The sequence below is a fragment of the Rhinoraja longicauda genome, chromosome 4 (genome assembly GCF_053455715.1).
Source record: "Rhinoraja longicauda isolate Sanriku21f chromosome 4, sRhiLon1.1, whole genome shotgun sequence".
NCBI classification, from domain to species: Eukaryota; Metazoa; Chordata; class Chondrichthyes; order Rajiformes; family Arhynchobatidae; genus Rhinoraja; species Rhinoraja longicauda.
The window spans coordinates 35,351,721-35,379,193 of record NC_135956.1 but is presented as its reverse complement, the minus strand read 5'-3'; the positions used below and the strand labels follow the sequence as shown (position 1 = coordinate 35,379,193).

The 27,473-nt window shown below is 45.1% G+C and overlaps 1 protein-coding gene across 25 annotated transcripts in view; it reads left to right on the top strand.

Annotated features, from left to right (window-relative positions):
• Positions 1 to 27,473, top strand: part of LOC144592691 (focal adhesion kinase 1) — a 359,949-nt gene that overhangs the window by 275,438 nt on the left and 57,038 nt on the right. For all 25 annotated transcript variants that reach the window (XM_078397517.1, XM_078397532.1, XM_078397534.1 and 22 more), the window contains 5 exons: positions 17 to 117; positions 1,522 to 1,637; positions 3,470 to 3,570; positions 5,518 to 5,607; positions 9,668 to 9,872. In XM_078397517.1, the coding sequence (XP_078253643.1) occupies positions 17 to 117; positions 1,522 to 1,637; positions 3,470 to 3,570; positions 5,518 to 5,607; positions 9,668 to 9,872 (613 nt within the window). The remainder of the gene's footprint in view (positions 1 to 16; positions 118 to 1,521; positions 1,638 to 3,469; positions 3,571 to 5,517; positions 5,608 to 9,667; positions 9,873 to 27,473) is intronic.

Sequence of the window (27,473 nt, the reverse complement as noted above, 5' to 3'; positions counted from 1 at the left end):
TTTTCTTTCTTAAAAGTGACCATGCGACAATTTGACCACCCTCATATAGTGAAGCTGATTGGTGTAATTACTGAAAATCCAGTCTGGATAATTATGGAACTATGTACATTTGGAGAGGTATGTACTCTAAGCTGTACTCAGAAACACATGAATATTATGAAAGTGTTGATATGATTTTTTTAAAATAAATCTAACATTCGAGCCAGCACCGCCTTTCAATATGATCATAGCTGATCATCCAAAACTAGTACCCCGTTCCTGTGTTCTCTCCATATCCCTTGATTCTATTAGCCCTAAGAGCTATATAACTCTCTTGAATACATCCATACATACATAAAATAACTATATAATGTGCAGGCAGAAAAGATTAGTTAAACTTGTTATCATTGTTAGCGACGGAACATTAGCACCACTGGCAGAGCTGCTGCCTCACAGCGCCGGACACCCAGGTTCAATCCTTGACCTCCACTACTGTCTTGTGTGGAGTTGACACTTTTTTCCACTGATTGCGTAGGTTTCCCCTCTGGATACTCCAGTTTCCTCTCGCATCCCAAAGACATTTAGGTTTGTAGGTTAGTTGGCCTCTGTAAATTGCTCCAAGTGTATAGGAAGTGGATGCGAAAGTGGGATAACACAGAACCAGTGTGAACGGGTGATCGATGGTCGGTGTGGACTCAGTGGGCCGAGTATTTCTTACCTAAATTAAAGATGTTCGGCACTGACATTGTGAGCCAAAAGGCCTGTTCCATGTTCTATATTCTCTGTTCTAAGTACGATTCATTGAATGCAGTGTGCACAAATTTTCAAAGAATATGGGATGGCACGGGGCACAGTGGTAGAGTTGCTGCCTTCCAGCGCCAGAGACCTGGGTTCAATCCTGACTACGGTGCTGTCAATATGGAGTTTATACATTCTCCCTGTGACTGTGTGGGTTTTTACTGGGTGTTTCCTCCCACATTCCAAAGACATACTGATTTGTAGGTTAATTGGTTTCGGTAAAAATTATAAATTGTCCCTCTTGTGTAGGATAGTGCTAGTGTATGAGGTGATCGCTGGTCGGCGTGGAGTTGATGGGTCAAAGGACCTGTTTCTGCATTGCATCGCTAAACTAAACTAATAAAATATTTAATAAGATGCCAGGAAGATCATTTAAATTAATTGATCGTTTAAAAAATTAAATTTTTTAACCTCCATTTCTGATAGAATATTTCACATCCTAAAACAATCCTTTTCAAAACAAAACTCTTTTGCACTTTTGGTATCATTGATCAATTCAGTTTTTCTTCCTCATAATCAATACTTTTATTTTAAAAAGCTGCTTTTAGACTTGAAAAGTACTTCATTTAAAAAAAAATAAACAAACATTTTTGTAAACAAAATGTAAGATTAAGGCTGCACAAAATTTGATGATTTCTTGAAGGATTGTTGTACAATGTCTTTTCAATGTTTATGCTTGCATGTCTGGAAAAATATTTTAGAACTGCATTTTAATATCTTGGAACATTATGCTTTTCAACTCAGTTACGTTCGTATTTGCAAGTGAGGAAATACAATTTGGACTTGGCCTCCTTAATTCTGTATGCCTACCAGCTAAGCACAGCTCTCTCTTATCTGGAGAGCAAGAGATTTGTACATCGGTGAGTAAATATACATTTTGATCCCTTTTAAAGGAAAAGATACTGTTTGAACATTTGTGCTTGCAAAGATGAACATTTGCCAATTAATAGTAGTTGTGTAAAAATGCTGTTTGAACTGAAGTGGTACCACACTCAGTTCACTTGGGGAAAAACACCCCTGTACCTTTGTGTTAATAACAAACATTTGCTTCTACCTGAGACATCAAATGTATGTTATGTGCTTCCCAAATAGCAGAGGGTCAGCCACCCTGCACTTTTATATTGTGCACTTAACATGATAAAGCATTAATGGAGGTCCAGGCTATAGCTACCTGCTTGTACTTACTTTTGCCTATCTTCCCAATTATAAAGTATGGGTGATCTTAAATAAATCAAACCAGTTGTACCATATCTCCCAATGTCTCAATGTGAAAAAAAGCAATCAGCTTTTGGAACTTGCTAAATAAGTGCCCCCTGCTGGATAAAGCTCAGCTCTGATTCTCGATGTTAAGTTGCCATAAAGTAATGCATAAAAGGTGCTGTCCAGGTAGAATAACTGTGACAGAAAACAAAGTTTAGATGTAAGATCTAGAATTTTAAAAATCCACGGACGAAGAAACTTGAAATAAATGAGAAAATGCTGGAAATGCTCACCAAGTCATGCCACACCTGCAGAGCTATTTTTTAAAGTCAATAATCGTTCATCGGGAACATTTCTCTCTACAGATACTACCCTGATCTGCTGAACATTTCTGATAAATTCTAATATTCAATTTTTAATTATGTTGCAAAATTACTATTTAAAGAATATTGTTTAAAGATTGAAAGAGAATGCTCACCAAATTGAATTACACTACTGCAATTTATGAAAGAATGCTGAGGAGAAATAAAAGCAAAATGCTTTCTAAAATTATTTTGATTAATGAAATATAAAATTGGTACCCAATGAGCAATTGCTGAAGTACCTGTAATACATTTCACAAAACAACAGTTTGCTAGTGGAAGGAAATCTTAATTCCATTAAGAAAAGAATTCTCATCAATTCCCTGTGTCACCTATCAAAGCATTGAATATTAATGTTCTGCTGTGCTATGATCAATGACCTTTCAGGTTGATATCTGCCTTCTTCCATGCTGTGTATATAAACATCATATTATACCTTAGAAAGTAACCTTGTTACGGTTGCAAGGGCATAACCAGGACAAATCACAAAATTGGGGGTGAAAGTATGGGTGAAAGGGGTGACATAGGGAATGGAGCATTTATGACTGCTTTCGTAGAATCATAGAAACAAGCCCTTCGGCCAACTTGCCGATGTCGACCAAAATGTCCCATTTACACTAGTCCCACCTGCCCTCATTTGGCCCATATACCTCTAAATCCTGCCCTATCCATGTACCTACCTGTCCAAATGTTGTTTCAATGTTGTTATAGTACCTGCCTCAACTACCTCCCCTGGCAGCTCGTTCCAAATGCCCACAACCCTCTGTGTGAGAAAAGAAGTACAACAGTAAAGGTAGCAACTAAAAGAATATTTCTGAAATGAAGTTCTGTATTAAGTATATAATCCTCATATTGTTTTGGATTATCACCTTCTGGAAATTATCAGTGATTTCTTTAGTGGTGGTGTTTCTTCACTGGACTCAATCCAGTATCGATCAGCATGCTTGAGATTTTCACATGCGTGGAAGTCTTGCATTTGCAGCCAGGTAAGCACAGTTGCTGTCAGTTCCACCCTATCATCTACCAGAAATATTTGGGCCGTTGCTTTCTTCTAATTAGATTGACAAAGCCAGCATTGTTTACTAAGAGAGATGCTATTACCATTTTAATCATGCATTTTTCTCTCTCAGGGATATTGCTGCTAGAAATGTTTTGGTATCCTCGTTGGACTGTGTAAAGTTAGGTGACTTTGGTCTGTCAAGATACATGGAAGATAGCACTTACTACAAAGGTACGAATCAGAGTAAACCAATCTATGAAGTTGTGTGGGTAATCCTAACACAGAACATAAATTGAAATGTTGATTTTATCTGGTAAATGTTAACAGTGAGTCCTCTAACATTTCAATTACTTCAGGAGCAAAAAAATAGATTATTGAAATATTAAACTGGAAGTCTCAATGGGTTCAATGATACTTTATTGTCACATGTAACTAGATACAATGAAGTTCTTGGTTTTGCAAACAATCCAGTAAAATCATCCCTCAGATAAGCACAATCGTAGATAAGTACCAAATGCAACAATTATTGTGTAAAAGTAGATTTTGCCGAGTTAGTACACAGAATCGCCTCGTATCTGGCGCCAACAACATTCCAAAGTTCTTAAGAGTGAAAGGCCTGTTGTCCTGGCAGCACTCATCTTCTCCTCTGCCTGCTGCCATCTTGAAATTGGCCCTTGGCAATTCGCTGCAGTCGCCGGTCTATGAGAGTTATCACTGACCTGATTTAATGGAGCCCCCATTACACGAGCACGAAAAGCAAATAGCACACCATTGTTAAGTTCTCTTAGTTGTTCACATAATTGCAATTCATGGTGCTTGTATTACCTGTTAAGTAATTACTCTATAATGGAACCAGATTAGGTACTGATTGATCAAAAATGCTTGTTAATCTACTCAAAGGACAGATCCAATATAGTAAACATGTAATCGTTCGCAAAGTCATGATGGGTGTTAGCCACATTGCTATAATGTGAAGGAAAATAACTGCAGATGCTGGTACAAATCGAAGGTAACACAAAATGTTGGAGTGACTCAGCAGGTCAGGCAACATTTAAGAGAGAAAGAATGGGTGACATTTCAGGTCGAGACCCTTCTTCAGACTAAAACAGACCCAGATGCTGTCTGACCGGCTGAGTTACTCCAACCTTTTGTGTCTATCTTTGGTTTAAACCAGCATCTGCTGTTCCTTCCAACACACTTGCCATCTTTTTTTTAGTTTAAAGGTTAATTTGTCTAAAACAGACCTCGAGCCACAAAATTATTCTTTCGGCAAAACAAGTTTCTATCAACTATCTTTTTATATACGTGTGGCCCAGAGTTTTGGATCAGTGAGTGCCCATCGCCACATCATTATTGAACTTCAGCTGCAATTACCTGCTGTCATTTGAGGCTTTTCTGAACTCTGCTTCTCAGATTGATAGTGCAATTACTTTAAATTCCTTTCATGAGTTCAATTTTAGTAAATTGAGGTACCATTGGCCCTAGGCTTAAGCTCAGGGGTGACCGCGCATTTGCGGTTGCAGCTCCTAGACTGTGGAACAGCATCCCTCTCCCCATCAGAACTGCCCCCTCCATCGATTCCTTTAAGTCCAGGCTCAAAACCTATTTCTACTCCCTAGCGTTTGAGGCTCATTGAGGAGGCGCTGTGAACTGTTTGCGTGCTACTGTATGTTTCATTTTTTTCCTTAGTACCTAATCAGATGTACAGCGCTTTGGTCAACGTGGGTTGTTTTTAAATGTGCTATACAAATAAAATTGACTTGACTTGACTTAAGACCTGTGGTCAATTGAAATAATTGATTGGCTGTTTCTTCAGCTTTAGCATTTTCCTTGAATATAATTTAATTAAGTAATCCTGAGCCCCTGGTGACCTTGTGCCAATAATTGATTAGGTTCAATAATTCATTGATTTGAGCAGAATTTCGCAATCGGGCTGATGAAAATGTGTAAGTAAGAACGTGAGCATAATTTACTATAATAAAGAAGCACAATATCTGCTGCATTGGAAGTACATTTTTCCTGATGGCATACCTCGTGAAAACGGAGAGAATTTTGTGCACATGCTTGTCCTGTGGTCTCACAATCCTGTTTTAAGAGTCGTCCTCAGATTTGTGCAGGAAGTAGTCATTGTTGCGCTCAGAAGGCACTATTTATAAACATGTACTCTTCTCATGGCAGCTTCAAAAGGGAAGTTACCCATCAAATGGATGGCTCCCGAATCAATCAACTTTCGTCGGTTTACCTCAGCAAGCGACGTATGGATGTTTGGTAAGTTTACTTAGCCATTTATGCTGCTTTAGTTTCCTAATGAAAAAATCAGAATTAAATCCTGATATTTCCCATTACCTTCTTTGGGTAAATGTTCAACAAATGTTGCATGTTAAATTTGTAGTATGATTTTGGATTGTTTTTAGCTTCCCCGCCCTTGTATCTGATGTGCAAGAGGCTCATAGATTTTCTATTTGATAAGACCTGCTCAGCTCTCTCTAAGGCTCTACATTCCCTTCGTCTTTGCTCTCAAATCATTTTACTTCAAATCACTCTGATTTACATAATAACATGAGAAATAGGAGGAGAAGGCCATTTGATCCCTCAGGCCTGCATGATTTTGTACAGCTGGTCTTGTGCCTCAGAGCTACCTTTCTACATTAACTCTATATCTTTTGATTCCCTTAACATCAATATATAATTGAAATATGCTTAATGAGTAAACCTCAACAGCCCTCGGGTAGATAATTTCAAGGAATCACTATCCACTGGATGAAAAAAATTCCTCTGTTCTGAATGCCAACCTCTTATTTTATGAGTTCTGGTTCTAGGCACCCTGGCCGAGGAACATGTATCTACCCTGTTACGCTCGGTAGATTTTCTTTGTTTCAGTGAGATTGCTTCTCACTTGTCTAAACTGAAGGGAATGGGCCCAGTCTGTTTTTCATCTCATATTGTTATTGTATTGTGCACCATAATGCCTGCAGTCTGACCTACCACTGACCTCACAGATATTAAGTGGCTGCTGCTTTTTGTCTGCAACTTTTGCTGGGTACTGGAAGCTGCTATGGCAGTCATCATAATGTTGCATCGTGCTTCTATTCACAAATGTATGACCAAAGTTAGCAACCAGTTCCAAGCTGGAAAGAATGGGCCTCAAATTCTTCCCCAGGTCAGGTTGATGCCCGATTCTACCAAGCTCTGTCATTGAATGCTTTTGTTCTGCTCCTTAATGCACCAAGCATTCAATTATACATATCCATTAATCCCCTGTAGATTGGTTCATTTGAAGTAAAAATACATGTAAGCAGCATCGACGGGGAGTTAAATGGAGAGGGGAAACCAAGCTAACATTTCAGATTTAGGATATTTCATCGGAACAAGTTATTCCTTCCTTTGTGTAGGAAGGAACTGCAGATGCTTGTTTATTGTCCAGTTTCTTTCCAACCCCATCCACAATACTTCTAATACCTTTTCTGCCACTATAACTGTTCCCAGTTTCCTGATTACAACCTGCTTTTTTCACCATAGATCCCCAAATGCTGCTGCATTCCTCACTACAACAAGCCTGAGGACCCTTTGCTTCCTCCATGAACAGAGGCCCAGTCCGTCTGTCTCCTTCACAATCCTTGCTAACTTGTTCTCCCAATGTTAGTTTCTCCTTTACCTCCACCTACTTCCAAATAAAACATCCGGCTCTGATAACCCATGTGCATGAAAACTATTTTTGTCTCTTTTCCAGAAGCATATTTGCTCAACTTGCCTAAGCAAATCTGGGCTGAATTCAGCAGTAAAGATTTGTCTCAGTTTACAAATCACCAAGATTTTTGTGTAACCTGTGTCATTACGCAAAAATGATGTGCAGTCCTTTTACGTTCTTTGACGTATCTTCTTGAAAGCTGCTTAAAAAATATATATATATTATATATATGGGATATCTTTGATTCAGGCCTTCTTAAGTCCCCTTTACCTATCTTTCGGCTACATTGATGATTACAAATGCATCATAGAAAGCATCAGTTTGCATATGGCAATCGTTCTGCTCAGGACCACAGAAAGCGCAGGGTCATGGATACAGCTTCCTTTGACGCCATTGACTCCATCTACATTTCACTCTGCCTCAGGAAAGCAGCCATCACAATGAAGAACCACTCATACCCCGATAGTTTTATCTTCTCTCTTCTGTCAAGCAGAAGATACAAAAGCTTGAAAGCATGTACCACTAGATTCAAGAATTGTTTCTTCCCGGCTGTTAACAGGCTCTTGAATGGATTTTTCATATAAAGTCATACAGTATGGATATGCACCCTTTGGCCCAACTCATTCACACCGACCAAGATGTCGCATCTAAGCTAGTCCCATTTACCTGCATTTGACCCATGACCCTGTAGCTTAAACACTGACTTTTGCATTACCTGGTGTGCTCATGTGTGGTATGATTTGTCTGGACAGTATACAAAACAAAGTTTTTCCCTGTATCTTGGTAAACATGACAAAAGTAAACCAATACTAATATAGACTGGATTGGTGGTGTTTCCTGCTCAAGTCAAGTCAAGTCAAGTCAAATTTATTTGTCACATACACATACACGATGTGCAGTGAAATGAAAGTGGCAATGCCTGCGGGTTGTGCACAAAAAATAATTACAGTTACAGCATATAAATAAAGTTAATAAATTACTATTAGTGTCGACAAAAATTTAGTCTCTGGGGTTATAAAAGTTGACAGTCCTGATGGCCTGTGGGAAGAAGCTCCGTCTCATCCTCTCCGTTTTCGCAGCGTGACAGCGGAGGCGTTTGCCTGATCGTAGCATCTGGAACAGTCCGTTACTGGGGTGGCAGGGGTCCCTCATGATCTTGCTTGCTCTGGATCTGCACCTCCTGATGTATAGGTCCTGCAGGGGGATGAGTGTAGTTCCCATGGTGCGTTCTGCCGAACGCACTACTCTCTGCAAGGCCATCCTGTCCTGGGCAGAGCTGTTCCCAAACCAGACTTAATGTTGCCGGACAGGATGCTCTCTACAGCCCCAGAGTAGAAGCAATGAAGGATCCTCAGAGACACTCTGAATTTCCTCAATTGTCTAAGGTGGTAAAGGCGCTGCTTAGCCTTACCCACCAGTGCGGCAATGTGCGTTGCCCACGTCAGATCCTCTGTGATGCGGACTCCCAAGTATTTAAAACTGCTCACGCTATCCACAATAGACCCATTTATCTCCAGTGGCGTGTACGTCCTTGGATGTTTAGCCCTTCTGAAGTCCAAAATCAGCTCCTTTGTTTTAGTGACATTCAAGAGGAGGCTATTGTCCTGACACCAGAGTGCCAGATCAGCCACCTCCTCCCGGTAGGCCTTCTCATCGTTGTTGGAGATCCGGCCCACCACCACAGTGTCATCAGCAAACTTGATGATGGAGTTTGAGCTGAACCTGGCCCCACAGTCATGTGTGTACAGGGAGTACAGTAGGGGGCTAAGGACGCAGCCCTGGGGGGATCCTATGTTCAGGGTGAGGGAGCTAGATGTGTGTTCCCCCATCCTGACCACTTGGGGCCTGGCAGTGAGAAAGTCCAGGACCCAGGCACACAGAGGGGTGCTAAGCCCCAGTTCCAGCAGCTTCTCAACCAGTCCGCTGGGGACTATTGTGTTGAATGCTGAACTAAAGTCAATGAACAGCATCCTCACATAGCCCCCCTGGCTGTCCAGATGAGAGAGAGCGGTGTGTAGAACCTGGGAGACCGCATCATCCATGGACCTGTTCGGACGGTATGCGAACTGTAGTGGGTCCATGTTGCGAGGAAGGAGGGCGCAGATGTGCTTCTTGACTAGCCTCTCAAAGCATTTCATGACAACCGAGGTGAGGGCCACCGGTCGGTAGTCATTTAAACACGCTGGAAAGGCATTCTTTTGAAGCATGCAGGAAACTAGTACGTTTTATTCTCTCACATTCTCCATCGTTATCGTATTTGTTCACCTGGATTTACAAGATGTCTTTTCCAATTTTGTACTTCTGCTTCAGTCATACCATGCAAAACCAGGAGAGGTTCTTCTCTTCACTTTGTATCAATTTCAACCAATTTTTCTTCATAATATCTGAACCCACAAGCACAATAATTGACACATTTCACCATACACATTTTATCTCGCCTCTCCTTTCAGTATTCACCCCAGCAATTGTTCTGGTTCACCCCTTGATATTCTCCAATAATTCCCCTAGCACTTACCCATGCAACTGCAAGAATGCCACTGTTGCCATTTTCCCATGCTCCTTCCCACTATCTATAGCCCACTCTTTTGAAGTGAAGCATGTCAATTATTCTTCTCTTAATTTTGTAACTTTGTATTTCAGGTGTTTGTATGTGGGAAATTCTAATGTATGGAGTGAAACCATTTCAAGGAGTAAAAAACAACGATGTAATTGGTAGAATTGAAAATGGTGAGCGTTTGCCAATGCCTCCAAACTGCCCACCGACGCTGTACAGCCTTATGACAAAGTGCTGGGCATATGATCCCAGCAGAAGACCTCGATTCAATGAACTGAAACAGCAACTCAGGTAGGAGGAAATATTTGAGTTACTTTTTCAAAGGACAAATATTACAATTTTATTTAACCATTTTTGGACTCAATATCGATTGTGAAAAAAAAGTGAATGCATCATGGACCAAGTTGCCATCTGCCTTTGCAGGTGAATGTAGTGCTTTTTATGGAATTAATTAAAGAGGAGCAGGGAAGGTTTCCTAGTGGTTTAGTTAAGAAATACAGCTTCGAAACAGGCCATTTGGCCCACTGAGTTTGTGCTGACCAACGATCTCCGTACACTAGTTATCCCACTTTTGCATCCTATACAATAGACAATAGACAATAGGTGCAGGAGTAGGCCATTCAGCCCTTCGAGCCAGCACCGCCATTCAATGCGATCATGGCTGATCACTCAATCAGTACCCCGTTCCTGCCTTCTCCCCATACCCCCTCACTCCGCTATCCTCAAGAGCTCTATCCAGCTCTCTCTTGAAAGCATCCAACGAACTGGCCTCCACTGCCTTCTGAGGCAGAGAATTCCACACCTTCACCACCCTCTGACTGAAAAAGTTCTTCCTCATCTCCGTTCTAAATGGCCTACCCCTTATTCTCAAACTGTGGCCCCTTGTTCTGGACTCCCCTAACATTGGGAACATGTTATCTGCCTCTAATGTGTCCAATCCCCTAATTATCTTATATGTTTCAATAAGATCCCCCCTCATCCTTCTAAATTCCAGTGTATACAAGCCCAATCGCTCCAGCCTTTCAACATACGACAGTCCCGCCATTCCGGGAATTAACCTAGTGAACCTACGCTGCACGCCCTCCATAGCAATCGGGGCGATTTCCATAAACCAATGAAGATACAAACCTGCACGTCTTTGGAATGTGGGAGGAAACCGGAGCACCTGGTGAAAACCCACGCGGTTACAGGAAAACGTACAAACTCTGGCAGACAACACCCATTGTCAGGATCGAACCCAGGTCTCTGGCGCTGTAAAGCATCAAGTCTACTGCTGTGCCACTGTGTGCTGTATAATGTTCCTTCAAAGATAAATGAACAGACTTGCTACTGCTCATCACATTGCTCATTGTGTACATTTTTTTTACAACTAAATTACTTATTTGGCTACAACTCGCTTTGGAACCTAATTAGGTTCTAAAAAGAAGTATGGTTATGCAAGTTCTTGCTTTTTGTACATTTATACATTTAGATGCATGAAATAAAACAATAACAAATCCAGTATCTTAAAAAGTGGATGGTGTCAAAACTCAGCAGGCCTCATAAGTTAAACTTATTCACAAGTTAAACTTAAGCACCACTAAAGATCAGCTGAGTTGGTAACATAACCAACTCAGCTGATCTTTAGTGGTGCTTAAGTTTAACTTGTAAATAGGTTTACTAGTGAGTAGAGTCATGAGTATTGCTACCCTTTCAGCATCGATACAGGCCCTTTGGCCCTACTTGCCATGCTGACCAAGATGCCCTGTACACGCTCATCCCACCTGCTCGCGTTTGGCCCCTATCTGTGAACCTGTCTAAATATCTTTTAAATGTTGTCGTAGTACCCACCTCAACTACCTCTACTGGCAGCTCGTTCCATACACCCACCACCCTCTGTTTACAAAAAGTTGCCCTCAGGTTCCTATTAAATCTATCCCCTTTCATCTTCAACCGGATGATGGGGATCCTTAGTGATAGATGCTGTCTTCTTGAGGTGACACCTCATGTAGATGTTTCAATAGAGGGTGGGGCTGTGCCTATGATCAACCAGACTGAGTCCACCACTCTCTGCAGTCTCTTGCGTTCCTATTGCTATGCTATGCCAGGCCAATTTAAAACTAGTCAGGATATTTTCTAAAGTAAAATCGAGGTATAAGACTGCAGTTACTAGAATCTTGAGCAAAACAAAGTGCTGGAGGAACTCAGTGGGTCAGGCAACATCTGTGAAGTGAATGGACAGACAACATTTTGGGTCGGGGCCCTTCAAACTCTTTCAGGATTGGTATCCCGCTATATTCTTTCACAGCTGCCTTCACTGTATGTAACACCACTGATATTTAGATTGGAATTTGTGAATTCTATAAGAGTGAATTTGTTTTATTCGTTTGGTTGTACCGGGGGGGGGGGGGGGGGGTGCCGACTCATGGTTCATTCATTTTGACAGAATGTATCCTGTTCTAATACAGCATGCATGCTGGAAAGGTAGTACACTTCAAATTTAATCTAAAGAGAACCAAAATAATTTAGTTTATTATTGTGACGTGTACCAAGGGACAATGAAAAGCCTTTTGTTGCATGCTATCCAGTTAGCGAAAGACTAAACATAATAACAATCAAGCCATCCACCGTGTACAGATGGAGGATAAAGGGCTTAGGGTTATTGCAAGATTAAGGATAGTTTGAACGTCTCCAATGAGGTAGATAGGAGGTCAGGACCGCTCTCTAGTTGCTGAGAGGATGGTTCGGTTGCCTGCTAACAGCTGGGATAAATAACATCATCAAATAATGTCACAGATAGAAAAATATTGCACACTAATGCAAAATAAATTCTGAGCTCACATACCAGAGGTCTGGATAATTGATTCATAGACATAGCATTAAATCCTGCCTTGAACTAATTAAATAAAACTGGAATGAAAAAACAGCCATAGACGTGGTAGCCATGAATCTGATGGGTTGTCATGAAAAACGCATCGGTCTCACATATCAAGGAAAGGAAATCTGCCTTCTTTGCTAGTACAGCTCATATGTGAGAAAAAACAGACCGAACATTCTCAATTTCTTATTAAGAAGCTTCCTCATTTTAGGGACTGGGGGGGGGGGGTAGCAAATGCTGATTTGGCCAGTGGTAGTGATTCCAGCATTGGCTGAAAAACTGTCATGGAGATAAATCAGAAGGAGGTGTGTATCGGATGAATACATTTGAAATTCCAAAATGGAAAGAAGAAAAGAAACTGCTGTAAATATGAGATTTAGTTGGCACTTGAACATTATGTGTCACTAGACGGGCCCGTGCAAACCTCTCCTGTGGCCAGCAGCAGGAGAGCTCTCCTCTCTCCCCCTCATTGGCGCCACTCCCGTCACTCGTGCGGGTCCCGTCCCCCTCCGAGAGGTAACCCTCCCCCAACTGTGCACGCGCGGATGCGGTGGCCATCTTACCTATTACGTAAGATGGCCGCCGCTTGTGTGCAGTTGGGGGAGGGTTGCCGCTCGGAAGGGGGTGCGACCCGCATGAGTGACGGGAGTGGTGGTCAATGGGGGGGGGGGGTGAGGAGAGCTCTCCTGCTGCTGGCCGCAGGCCTCTCCTGCGGACCCGGCAATCCTCCCCAACTGACGATATGTGGACCCCCTCTGCCACCGCGCTGCACCACGGGAGGAAGGTTAGGCGCGGGGTATGCCGGGACGGGCGCTGGTCCTCCCGATGAAAGGGACCCATTTATCCCCACTCTTTTTAATGTTCTTTAGCTTGTTTTATGTGGCGGTGGGGGTTTGAGGGAAACTTTTTCTAATCTCTTACCTCGACGGAGATGCCATTTTTTTTCCCGTATCGTATCTCTGTCCACACTGCGGCCTAACACCAAAGAGTTGGCGGCTTTTGCTGGAGATCGACTTTTGAGAGCTTCACCACAGGGAGCCTACGGAACTTTAACATCGCGGAGCCCGTGATCCCTTTGCCAGGAATCGACCTTAGCTCCAACTGTTGGTGCTTGCGGACTTAACATCACGGACCCCGTGATCTCTGGTCAGAGACCGACATCGGGAACCGAGCCACGGGAGTTTCGACTGCTCCGACGGTGGAGTTTTGATCGCCCTGAAGCGGGAGTTCCAATTGCCCCGATGCGGGGGCTTCGACCGCCGGCTGCAGGAGCTTTGGTCCGCCCCGATGGATGGTGCGATTGCCCCGACCGCGGAAGAAATAAAGAGGAAGCAGCTTGGACTTTTTTGCTTTCCAACACAGTGAGGAATGTGGGGAATCCGCTGTAGTGGCTGTTTATGTTGACTTTTATGTATTTGTGTGTCTTGTTGCTTTTTTTTTCGTATGGCTGTATGGTAATTCGCATATCACTGTATCTTAGTTGGTACATGTGACAATAAAAGACCTTTGATATGCTGACCCTTTAGAGCATTTTCTGGTTTTAGTTCAGATTTCTAGCATCTGCAATGTTTGTTTTTAAATCAGTTGAATTTTTAAATGAGTCAAGTCAAGAGTATTTCATTGCCAAAAGTACTGCAATGGAATAATGAAATTCTTACTTCCAGCAGCACAACAGGTTTGTAAACACAGTCCTCAATAGATAACATAAGTAAATAAAAACAAGTTTGATAAATAAAAATCCTAATATAGTGCAAAAGAAAACAAAGCCCTTGGTCCCTCGCGCGCCATGACAGTTTGGAGTTCGTAGTATTCAGTCGCCTAATGGTTGTAGGGAAGAAGCCTAAACCTGAATATTACAATTTTCAGATGAGTATACCTCCTTCCTGATGGCAGGAGTAAAATGAGAGGGTGGTGTGGGTTCTTGATAATGCTGTTGCCTTTGGGAGGCAGCAACTTCTATAGATCCCTTCCATGGTGGGGAGGTCAGTACCCATGATGGACCGATCAGTGATCACCGCTTTTTGTTATCTCCTACATAACTGTGTTCAAGTTACAAAACCAAATGGTGACCAGTCAATATCCTCTCTACTGTACACCTGTGGAAGTTCAAGAGAGTATTCATCGAAATACCAAATCTCATCAGTCTTCTAAGGAAGTAGAGGCATTGGTGGGCTTTCTTTGTGATAGCATCAATGTCCTGGGTCCAGGACAGATCTTCATAGATATTCACAATAAGTAAGTTGAAGTTGTTGACATTCTCTATCAGTGACCCATCGATGAAAACAGGTTTGTGGATCCTCTGCCTTCCTCTCCTAAAGTCAACAATACCTCCTTGGTTTTACTGATGTGGAGAGCAAGGTTGTTGTTCTGGCACCATGCAATCAGACTGTGGATCTCCCTTCTATACTCTATGATTTATTATTATCCGTAATTCGTCCAGCAACGGTGTCATTCAGCGCATTTAAAGATGGAGTTGGAATTGTGTCCAACTCCACAGTCATGGATATAGAGTGAGTTAGGCAGGGGACTCAATCCACAGCCTTGAAGTTATCGAGGAAGAAGTGTTGCCAATTTGTACTGATTGTAGGCCCTTCGCGCCAGCACTGCAATTCAGTGATCATGGCTGATCATCCACAATCAGTACCCTGTAGGGACATAGGGATTGGCCAGGTAATAGAACCCTCGGATTGGATTACGGTCATGGGTTAAGGAAGCGCGCGGTATTTAAATGCTTGGCGCCAAACCAGATTAGAGATTAGATTATTAAGTAAAGTAGTGTTTGTCCAGGAAGAAGTCAGTCGCGTTTGTTACGGGTTTTGATACTAATAAAGGATTCCAATAAAACCACTCGTCTGGACTCACTACATTGGTGACCTCGAACGTAGGAAGAAAGCAGCAGCATGTCGCAGGCGGGAGCGAGCGCGGGCGAAGTCCATCTACCGCCGTTCTGGGCCCATCAGCCGCACCTGTGGTTTGTGCAGGCAGAGTCACAGTTCCATCTCAAGAAGGTGGAGGAAGACCAGGAGAAGTACCATCATGTGGTGAGCTGTCTGCAGGCGGAGGTGGCTGCGCGGGTCAGCCGATACCTGACCAGTCCACCCCAAACGGAGCAGTACGTGGGGCTTAAGAAGCTCCTGCTGCGGACCTTCGGCTGGGCCCAGAGCCAGCGGGCTCTGAAGCTCCTCCATTTGCCAGACCTGGGGCAGCGGCTGCCGTCGGAGCTGATGTCCGAGATGCTGGCGTTGGCGGGCGACCATCAGCCATGTATGATGTTTGAGGCGGCCTTCCGGGAGAAGCTACCTGGGGACGTCAGGTTGGTGTTGGCGGACGTCCCTTTTGCAGAGCCGGTAGCGTTCGCCGAGAAGGCAGACACGCTGGTGAGGGAACGCAACGCCCGAGACGGCTCCGTTAACCGGGTCTCGAGGCCCAGCGGCAGTCGGGAGTGCGGCCGGGAGAGCGACGCATCGGCCGCTATTGCGCAGCCGGCCCGCCAAGAGAGGGCGGCGGCGCCTGTTCATTGGCAGCGGGCTCGACCAACAGAGCCGGATAGGCGTCGCTGGTGCTCTTTCCATCGGCGGTGGGGCAGCGACGCCCGAAGCTGTAGATCCCCGTGTTCGTTTCCGGGAAACGCCGGGGCCGATCGACTGTAGAGGCAGTCTCGGTTGGCCGTAACCACCGCCTCTACGCTACGGATCAGACTACCGGGATCGTTTTCCTGGTGGATACGGGAGCGGTTGTAAGTATTGTGCCCCCCTATGACTGTGAAGTTCGAGTGGGGGAAAAGGGCCCGCCCCTAATTGCAGTGAATGGTAGCACCATCCGTACGTACGGTAAAAGGACCATGTCCTTGTCCTTCGAGTCCAGGACTTACCGTTGGGAATTCATCGTTGCGGATGTGGGCCAGGCCATATTGGGGGCAGATTTCCTATGGGCGTTTTCCTTGGTCGCAGACGTCCGAGGGAGGGGCCTACAACCCTGGGCTGATGTACGGCCTCGGGATACTGGGCCAGAGGCTTCTACAAGCGCCGCCCCACCCAGCCTAGTCATCCAGTCCATCACCACGGCTCCCGGTCAGTTCGATGCGGTCCTGGCCGACTTCCCGCAGCTTCTCGTCCAGCGTTTTGATTCACCTTCGGAGAAGCACGGGGTCGTCCATTTCATTCCAACCGAAGGGCCGCCGGTTTTTGCCCGGGCACGGCGCCTTCCACCCGACAAGCTGGCCAGGGCGCGAGAGGAGTTCCTAAACTTGGAGAGGTTGGGAATCATTCGGCCTTCAAGTAGTCCGTGGGCATCCCCTTTGCACATGGTTTCCAAAGCATCTGGGGGGTGGAGACCATGTGGTGACTTCCGTCGACTCAACGCGGCAACACGGCCGGACCGCTACCCGATTCCACACATTCAGGACTTTTCAGCTAGCCTGGAGGGGGCTACAATATTTTCAAAAATTGATTTGGTGCGGGGATACCATCAGATCCCGGTCCACCCGCCGGATATTCCGAAAACAGCGACCATCACCCCGTTCGGACTGTTTGAGTGGTTGCGAATGCCTTTCGGCCTTAAAAATGCAGCTCAGGCATTCCAGCGTCTGATGGACCGGGTGGGTCGAGGGTTGCCGTTCGTCTTTATTTATTTAGACGATATATTGATTGCCAGCCGTTCGGACCAGGAGCACTTGGTCCACCTCCGCACCGTGTTCCAGAGGCTGCAAGACCATGGCCTGATTCTCCATCCGGACAAGTGCCAATTCGGCCTGTCCGCGGTGGATTTTTTGGGTCATCGGGTTACTCCGGCCGGTGCCACTCCCTTATCAGCTAAGGTGGACGCGGTCCGCTCTTTCCCCCGCCCGACTACCATCAAGGGCTTGCAGGAATTTGTGGGCATGGTCAATTTTTATCATCGGTTCGTGCCTGCAGCAGCTCGGGTTATGCGTCCCCTTTTTCAGTGTCTCGCAGGTAACCCCGCGGAGTTGGTATGGTCCGTAGCTGCGGAGACGGCTTTTGTTGCGGTCAAACAGGCCCTCGCCAATGCCACCATGCTGGTGCACCCGCGCTCCTCCGCCCCCACAGCTCTGACGGTGGACGCCTCAGACGTGGCAGTGGGTGGGGTTTTGGAGCAGCAGGTTGACGGTGAGTGGCAGCCTCTTGCGTTTTTCAGCAGGCAGCTCTCTCGGGCGGAGCTCAAGTACAGTGCGTTCGATAGGGAGCTCCTGGCCCTGTATTTAGCAGTCCGGCACTTCCGCTACTTTTTAGAAGGCCGTTCTTTCGTGGCCTACACGGATCACAAACCTTTGACATTCGCTTTTGCTAAGGTTTCTGATCCGTGGTCGGCTCGCCAGCAGCGGCACCTAACCCTCATTTCGGAGTTCACGACCGATGTCCGTCATATTGCGGGTAGGTTGAATGCCGTTGCTGATGCCCTGTCCCGGCCGGCCATTCCCTCCGTAGCCGTGGTTGGTGACCATGTGGATTTCCAGGAGCTAGCGGAGGCTCAGCGCCTGGAAGGAACTGCCGCGGTGTACGCCTCCACAACCTCGGGACTGCGTTTAGAACAGGTGGCGTGTGGCCCCACAGGTATCAAGTTGTGGTGCGATGTTACTCTCCCACGTCCTCGCCCGGTGGTGCCGGCCGCTCTGCGGCGTAAGGTTTTTGAGGCAATTCATGGCCTGGCACATCCGTCCATCAGGGCGACTTCAGCCATGGTGGCCGACCGGTTTGTCTGGCATGGCCTGCGGAAGCAGGTGGCAGCCTGGGCACGCGCCTGCATTCCGTGCCAGACCTCCAAAGTCCATCGTCATGTCCAGCCCCCGCACCAGACATTTGAGGTTCCCCCCGCCCGTTTTTTCCACATCCATGTGGATTTGGTGGGTCCATTGCCCTATTCTAGGGGTTACACTCATCTACTGACGGTGGTTGATCGGTTCACTCGTTGGCCGGAGGCGCTCCCGTTGTCGGACACCTCGGCGGCCTCCTGTGCACGGGCCCTGGCGTTGCATTGGGTGGCTCGTTTCGGAGTCCCGGCTATTATTACCACAGATCGGGGAGCCCAGTTCACCTCGTGTCTCTGGGCCGCGCTGGCGCAGCTGTATGGTGCTCGATTACAGCAGACCACCGCCTATCATCCCCAAGCCAACGGGATGGTTGAGCGTTTCCATCGGCAGCTGAAGGCGTCCCTCTGTGCTCGCCTGACTGGCTACGATTGGGCTGACCAGCTGCCTTGGGTCCTCCTCGGCATCCGTACGGCCCCGCGGGCGGAACTGGGCACATCTTCGGCCGAGCTCGTCTACGGTTCGCCCCTGCGGGTGCCGGGCGATATTCTCCCTTCCATTCCCGCCTTGCCGCCATCCGTCACGTCAGTCTTGGGCTCCCTCCGGGAACGGGTGGGTTCTCTGGCTCCAGTCCCCACCTCTAGTCACGGAAGCACAGCAGTTCACGCTCCTTCGGAATTGCGGAGCTGTGATTTCGTGTTTCTTCGGAAAGATTGCCACCGTCCCCCTCTGCAGCCGGTTTACCAGGGCCCGTTCCAGGTGCTCAAAAGAGGGACTGTAACCTTCACCTTGCAGGTAGGAAATCGTCAGGAGCTGGTTTCAGTGTCCCGTCTCAAGCCGGCCCATTTAGACCAGGACCTCCCTGTGTCGGTGGCTCAGCCGCCGCGCCGGGGCCGGCCTGTGGCTGCTCGACTGGTCCCGTCAGCGGCGCCCAGTTTACCACCTTTTGGGCCTCCGCCGCCTATGGTTGGTCCCGGGCTGCCGTTGTTTATCAAGTGCCCCACGTCACCGGCACCCGCCGCTCCGGTGAACCTCCCATCGCCTCCAGCGGCGGCGTCCCCCCCGCCTCCTGTCACACTGGGGGTATCGGTTTCCCCTATCCGTACACGTTCTGGGCGGGAGGTTCGGCCGCCCGTGAGGTATGGTTTCGAGGGTTCTGGGGGGGGTCATGTAGGGACATAGGGATTGGCCAGGTAATAGAACCCTCGGATTGGATTACGGTCATGGGTTAAGGAAGCGCGCGGTATTTAAATGCTTGGCGCCAAACCAGATTAGAGATTAGATTATTAAGTAAAGTAGTGTTTGTCCAGGAAGAAGTCAGTCGCGTTTGTTACGGGTTTTGATACTAATAAAGGATTCCAATAAAACCACTCGTCTGGACTCACTACAACCCCATTCCTGCCTTCTCCCCATATCCCTATCTTTAAGAGCTCTATCTAACTCTCTCTTGAAAGCATCCAGAGAATTGGCCTCCACTGCCTCCTGAGGCAGAGAATTCCACAGTTTAACAACTCGCTGGGTGAAAAAGTTTTTCCTCATCTCTGTTCTGAATGGCCTACCCCTTATTGGATAGACTAGGCTTATACTCGCTGGAATTTAGAAGACTGAGGGGGGATCTTATAGAAACATAAAATTCGTAAGGGGTTGGAGAGGCTAGATGCGGGAAGATTGTTCCCGATGTAGGGGAAGTCCAGAACCAGGGGTCACAGCTTAAGGATAAGGGGGAAGTCTTTTAGGACCGAGATGAGGAAACATTTCTTCACACAGAGAGTGGTGAGTCTGTGGAATTCTCTGCCACAGAAGGTAGTTGAGGCTAGTTCATTGGCTATATTTAAGAGGGAGTTAGATGTGGCCCTTGTGGCTAAAGGGATCAGGGGGTATGGAGAGAAGGCAGGTACAGGTTACTGAGCTGAATGATCAGCCATGATCATATTGAATGGCGGTGCAGGCTCGAAGGGCCGAATGGCCTACTCCTGCACCTATTTTCTATGTTTCTATTCTCAAACTGTGGCCCCTGGTTCTGGATTCCCCCAACATCGGGAATATGTTTCCTGCCACGAGCGTGTCCAATCCCTTAATAATTTTATATGTTTCAATAAGATCCCCTCTCATCCTTCTACATTCCAGTGTATATAAGCCCAGTCGCTCCTTTCTTTCAACATTTAACAGTCTTGTCATCCTGGGAATTAACCTCATGAATCTACGCTGCACACCCTCAATAGCAAGAATGTCCTTCCTCAAATTTGGATACCAAAACTGCACACAATACTCCAGGTGTGGTCTCACTAGGTCCTGTACAACTTCAGAAGGACCTCTTTGCTCCTATACTCAACTCCTCTTGTTATGAAGGTCAACATGCCATCAGCTTTCTTCACTGCCTGCTGAATGCTTACTTTCAGTGACTGATGAACAAGGACACCCAGATCTCGTTGTACTTCCCCTTTTCCTAACTTGACACCATTCAGAAAAATAATCTGCCTTCCTGTTCTTACCACCAAAGTGGATAGCCTCACATTTATCCACATTAAACTGTATCTGCCATGCATCTGCCCACTCACACAACCTGTCCAAGTCACCCTGCATCCTCCTCACAGTTCACACTGCCACCCAGCTTTGCGTCATCTGCAAATTTGCTAATGTTACTTTTAATCCCTTCATCTAACTCATTAATGTATATTGTAAATAGCTGAGGTCCCAGCACCGAGCCTTGCGGTACCCCACTAGTCACTTCGTGCCATTCTGAAAGGGATCCGTTAATCCCTACTCTTTGTTTCCTGTCTGACAACCAATTTTCTATCCATGTGAGTACCCTACCCCCAATACCATGTGCTCTAATTTTGCCCACTAATCTCCGATGTGGGACCTTATCAAAGGCTTTCTGAAAGTTCACGTACACTACATCCACTGGCTCTTCCTTGTCCATTTTACTAGTTACATCCTGAAAAGATTCCTGAAGATTAATCAAGCATGATTTCCCCTTCATAAATCCATGCTGACTCGGACCGATCCTGTTACTGATATCCAAATGTGCCGCTATTTCATTTTTCATAATTGACTCCAGCATCTTCCCAACCACCGATGTCAGTCTAACTGGTCTATAATTCCCCTGTTTTCTCTCTCCCTCCTTTCTGAGAAAGTGGGATAACATTAGCTACCCTGTACTCAAATCCTCTCACTATGATGGCCAACATGCCATTAGCTTTCTTCACTGCCTGCTGTACCTACACGCTTACTTTCAGTGACTGTTGTACAAGGACACCAAGGTCTCGTTGCACTTCCCCTTTAACTAATTTGATACTATTGAGATAATAATCTGCCTCCTTATTTTTGCCGCCAAAGTGAATAACCTCACATTTATCTACATAACCTCACATTTATCTACATACTGCATCTGCCCACTCAGTCACCCTGCAACCTCCTAACATTCTCTTCGCAGTTGACACTGCCACCCGGCTTTGTGTCATCCGCAAACTTGCTAGTGTTACTTCTAATTCCATCATCCTAATCATTAATATATATTGTAAATAGTTGCGGCCTCAGCACTGAGCCTTGTGGCACTCCACTCTCCACTGCCTGCCATTCTGAAAAGGACCTGTTTATTCCTACTCTTTGCTTCTTGTCTGCCAACCAATTCTCTATCCATGTCAATACCCTACCCCCAATATCATGTGCTCTAATTTTGCTCATCAACCTTCCGTGTGGTACCTTATCAAAAGCTTTCTGAAAGTCTAGATACACTATACTATACATGGCAGATACTGGCTCTCCTTCATCCATTTTACTTGTCACATCCTCAAAAAATTACAGAAGATTAGTCAAGCAGGATTTCCCCTTCATAAATCCATGCTGACTTGGACCAATCCTTTTACCACTATCTAAATGCGCCGTTATTACCTCTTTAATAATTAACTCCAGCAACTTCCCCACCACCGATGTCAGGTGAACTGGTCTATAATTCCCCGTTTTCTCTCTCGCTCCTTTCTTGAAAAGTTGGACAACATTAGCTACCCTCCAATCCACAGGAACTGATCCTGAATCTATTGAACATTGGAAGAAGGGTCTCGATCCGAAACGTCACCCATTCCTTCTCTCCTGAGATGCTGCCTGACCTGCTGAGTTACTCCAGCATTTTGTGAATAAATACCTTCGATTTGTACCAGCATCTGCAGTTATTTTCTTATACTATATTGAACATTGGAAAATGATCACCGATGCGTCCACGATTTCTTGAGCCACCTCCTTGAGTACCCTGGGATGCAGACCATCAGGCCCTGGAGATTAATCAGCCTTCAGTCCCATCAGTCCATCCAATACTATTTCTCGCCTAATGCTAATTTCTTTCAGTTCCTTTGTCTCCCTTGATCCTCTGTCCACTAGTACATCTGGGAGATTGTTTATGTCTTCCTTAGTGAAGACAGATCCGAAGTACCTGTTCAACTCTTCCGCCATTTCCTTGTTACCCATAATAATTTCACCCGTTTCTGCCCTTAAGGTACCCACATTTATCTTTACTAATCTTTTTCTCTTAACATACCTAAAAAAGCTTTTACTGTCCTTCTTTATATTCTTGGCCAGCTTTATTTCATCTCTAACTTCCCTTGTCAGCCACAGTTGCCTCTTGCTCCCCTTGGAATCTTTCTTCCTCTTTGGAATGAAACTATCCTGCATCTTCTGGATTATACCCAGAAATTCCTGCCAATGCTGTTTCACCGTCATTCCTGCTAGGATCCTTTTCCATTCGACACTGGCCAGCTCCTCTCTCATGCCTTCATAATCCCCTTTGTTCAACTGCAACACTGACATTCCTGGTTTAACCTTCTCCCTCTTAAATTGCAGATTAAAACTAATCATATTATGGTCACTACCTCCAAGCGGTTCCTTTACCTTGAGTTCCCTTATTAAATCTGGTTCATTCGACAACACTAAATTCAGAATTGCCTTCTCTCTGCTAGGCTCTAGTACACCTGCTCTAAGAATCTATCTCGGAGGCACTCTACAAACTCCCTTTCTTGGGGTCCAGAATCAACCTGATTTTCCCAGTCTACCTGCTTATTGAAATCCCCCATAACTACAGTGGCATTACCTTGGTTACATGCCAATTTTAACTCCTGCTGCAACTTAGACCCTATATCCAGTTTGGGGGTCTGTAGATAACTCTCATTAGTGTCTTCTTACCTTTACAATTCCTCAACTCTATCCACAGTGACTCTACATCGTCAGTCCCAATGTCACCCCTCGCAAGGGACTGAAATCCATCCCTCACCAACAGAGCTACCCCACCTCCTCTGCCCACATGCCTGTCCTTTCTATAGGATGTATAACCCTGAATATTCAGTTCCCAGTCCTGATCCTTCTGCAGCCACGTCTCTGTAATCCCCACAGTGTCATACTTACCAATCTCTAAAGGCCCTGTCCCAGTTAATCGTTTTTTAAGGCGACTATCATAGTTATAGCAGGTCGCCGAAAAAACGGTAACTGGACCCCCCCCCTATGACAATGTCTACGACAAGCAACAACAACCTACCACGTAGTCGACAGCAAGCTACCAAAAACCGGCGACCCAATCATCGCAAGTAGAACGTCCACCTACGACCGCACCTACGACAACTTACCACCTTAGTGGCGACAACCTACGACAACCGAAGTCAACCTATATCCACCCGCATCAAGCTACGACAAGCTATGACCCTGAAGACAACTGAAGACAATTCACGTTTCACCCACCTTCCCTATAAAAGGGGGTGTATGGTAGGGTTTCCAATCATTCTGCATTATGACTATTTGAAAGTGATGCCATGAGAAACTACTCTGAAATGCAATAACTTCATACATCAATTTTCCATCAAGATGTCAAGAATTTCCTTTATTGATATACAAACAAAAAAAATTTAAAGGTTGATAAGAACATACAACAGTGCATACAAAAATATTGTAATAAACTTCAATAAATGTCAATAAAATTCAAACTTCAAACTTTAAAATTTAAACTTTAAACAGAATACAAGTAAGTGGACAAAGATCTGGCAAGTTGAGTATAATGAGGAAGTTGTGACCATTTTGGCAGGAATATTAAAAAAGTATATTCTCAAAAATAAAATTGATTGTGGAGCTCTGATGTATACAGGGAACTGTGTCTTAGCACATATTTCCCAAAAGGCTAGTGTGCAAGTACAGCAAACAATAAGTAATTTAACCAAATGTTATCATTGAGCAAAAAGCAGTGCTGGAGGAACTCAGCAGGTCAGGCTGTGCCTGGAGAGAGAATGGACAGATAACATGTCTCTTGTGACACCAGAATATAATAACTTTTGCTCTGAGAATGGAATATTAAAGTAGGGAAGTTGTGCTTCAATATATAGAAATTAGCAGCTTTATGTGTACCAGGAGAATACAAGCATTTTAAATGGGAGACTGGACTATTGGAATAATTACAGGCCCACCAGATTCACATCTGTGGACGAGGATTCTATGCCAATGAAATTGCACAGTTACTGCTTATTTGCAGCTCGTTTAATTGCATTTCTTGTTTGAGTTCAATAGATTTCCCTGCGTAAAATTTTGAATTAAATCTTGTGGTAAATAAAAGATAACCCTCATGGCTGGTATAAAAAGGTGCATTTTAAAGAGTGACAATGTGGATCGGAAAATAAAGAGAAACTAGACCAAGTGGACCCGTTGGGTCCAAACCTCTCCTGCATTGGTGCAGCACCCTCTCCTCCCCCCTCCCCTCTCCTCCCCCCTCCCCCTCCCTCTTCCTCCTCCCTCCCCTCCCCCACTTCTCCCCCACCTCCCTTCCCCCCCCCACTCCATCCCCTTCAACCCCCCTTATCCTCCCTCCTCCCCCTCCCTCCCTAGGAGATAGATTTAAACTTTAAAATATGACTAACTTTAAAAATATAACAACGATTTCAATGAAACTTCCATTAGCACCAAAGGGAGGACGGTGAGTAAGGTGGGCCTAAAATTGTTGCACTCTCGTGTACCGTTTTGGCTGTAGTTCAGGAACAAACAAACAATCAAACGAGAGTTTTAGTATATAGAAGCAGATAAACACCGGAATGAGAAATGAATAGATGTCAGTCAAGTATAAGCTTTTGATTGAGCAGTTGGGCCATAAAATCAATTATGTGCAATGTTGTGCCCTTTAGAACTTCCAACACCCAGACCAATGTGTCATTCATGGTGTGATCCAGAGGAGAGTGGTAAATTAGATCAACAATATCAGGAAGGAAGGATATCAGGCAGGAAGCAATAGTAGTGTTTAATGAAACTGGAAGGTTTTTATCAATGGTGTTCCAAGTGGTTCAGTATTGGGTGCTTTGCCTTGCATTGTATGTTTTAATGATTGCATTAAGGGAGCACAGCAAAGATGATTTAGGATGATATAAAAATTGTCTGAGGAGAAAGTGAGGAATAAAACTGAACTATAAGAAGATATAAATGGAAAGATCAATTGTGCAGAAAAGTGCCAACTGGAATTCGGTATAGCGAAGTGTAAGTCCATGCATTTTGGGAAGTGGAGAAGGTAAGGAAATATACAATAATTAAGAGAATAGTCCATGTCCAACGATCAGGTATAAACCATAGCTAAAAAGAAATTTAGGAAGCTAGGCTTAATTAACCAAGGCTTAGAATATAAGAGCAGGAAGGTTATGCAAGGTCTGTATTCAACATGAGTCAGGCAATAACATGAGTTCTGTAAAACCCCGGCAGGATGAAATACTTGTTCCAAGCAGTTAATTCCTGGAAATTTGTTGTTTTCATTTTCCTGTTAAACCAGGGAGTGTTTTCCCATTGATTTCATTAAGTCATGAAAAATCTGTTAAGATTGACTATATGGAGTAGAGCTGTTCATGGCTGTCCATTTTCTTGATCAGTTGCTTAAATTTGCAGGACTGTCCATTTGTTTTCCTGCGCCGGGATGCACACTAGACGCCCCTTCAGCGTCCGTATGAAGGGCCATTCAAGGTGTTCGAGCGTGGCTCTGCCACCTTCGTTTTGGACATGAGGGGTCGTCCCGAGACAGTCTCTATTGCACGGCTGAAGCCGGCGCATGTGGACATTAGCCAGCCGGTCCTACTGGCGCGGCCTCGCCCTCGGGGTAGTCCTGCGTCCCGGCCCTTACCCCCAGCATCCCCGCGGTTGTCTTCCTTTGGCGGAGTGGTTCCGGTTCCTGCGCCCGCCGTGGTGCGCACACGGGCTGGTCGTCTCATACATCCCCTGTCCCTTTCGTGCATCCGTTTCTTGGGGGGGGTCCTCTGGCGGTGCCCGTGGATTAGGCCACTCCCTGGGTCATCCCCCTCGACACTGAGTGGACAGGGCTGGGGAGGGGTCTAGAGCTACGGGGTTTGCCTGAAGGGGCTAGAGTTTACTCGTGCGGGAGACTGAAGAGAGTGGATGTTCTGATACTATATTAAAGTTACTGTTAATCCTTACCTGGCGTCTTGCCTGATTCCTGCTGCGTCCAGACCCACTACAGAGTAATATATGTTATGCAGCGTATTGTGGTGTGTGGCTATAATGTGGATTTCTATCTTTTTTCAAAAATCTTTATTTTACACAATGACATCAATAAGGCAGCAGAGAAGAGGCCTTTGAGGAGACACTTTGTAAGGATGATACTGATTTGAAGCCACTGCATTGCTCTGCATGCTTCTATTTTAGAAAAATAGGAAACATTGGCATGGTAGAAGGCAAAATGTACAGAAATGCAAAAAATATTGTTCATTAAAGCGCTTCCAGGAGCAAAACCCAAAACTGCTTTGATTCGTTCATTATTGCATTAATTTCAAATTTGTTTGTTTCCACTTCTGGTTCAGAATTGGGGATTTTTTTTTGTTCATACTCAGTAGACTGCAATTATCAGGTCTCAACAAGAAATCTTGCAAAAGAGCATCAAATTATTGTGCTGAAAGGCATGCTTTGGCACAGTACAACCAGCTACCCGACAAGTAAGTGAACTTCATAGACATTTAACTATCACCTCCGGCATGTAAAAAACTACTCCCAATTTACGTCATTTATATTCATCTTTCAGAAGATATTACAGTAATCATTTTAAAAATGATTTACAGGTTAGAAAAACTTTACCTCTTGCCAATAGTGTATAATTTTTCCATGAAGAATACTGGTCACTTGATGATGTATCATGCCTGTGAAATGATAATATGGCATGATTGTGTACGAAATACTTTGCCATCCCAATCATTTCCCCAAGGAGGCTTGGCTGACCCTAAAGATTGATGGAAAATCAGAAGAATAAAATACAAAC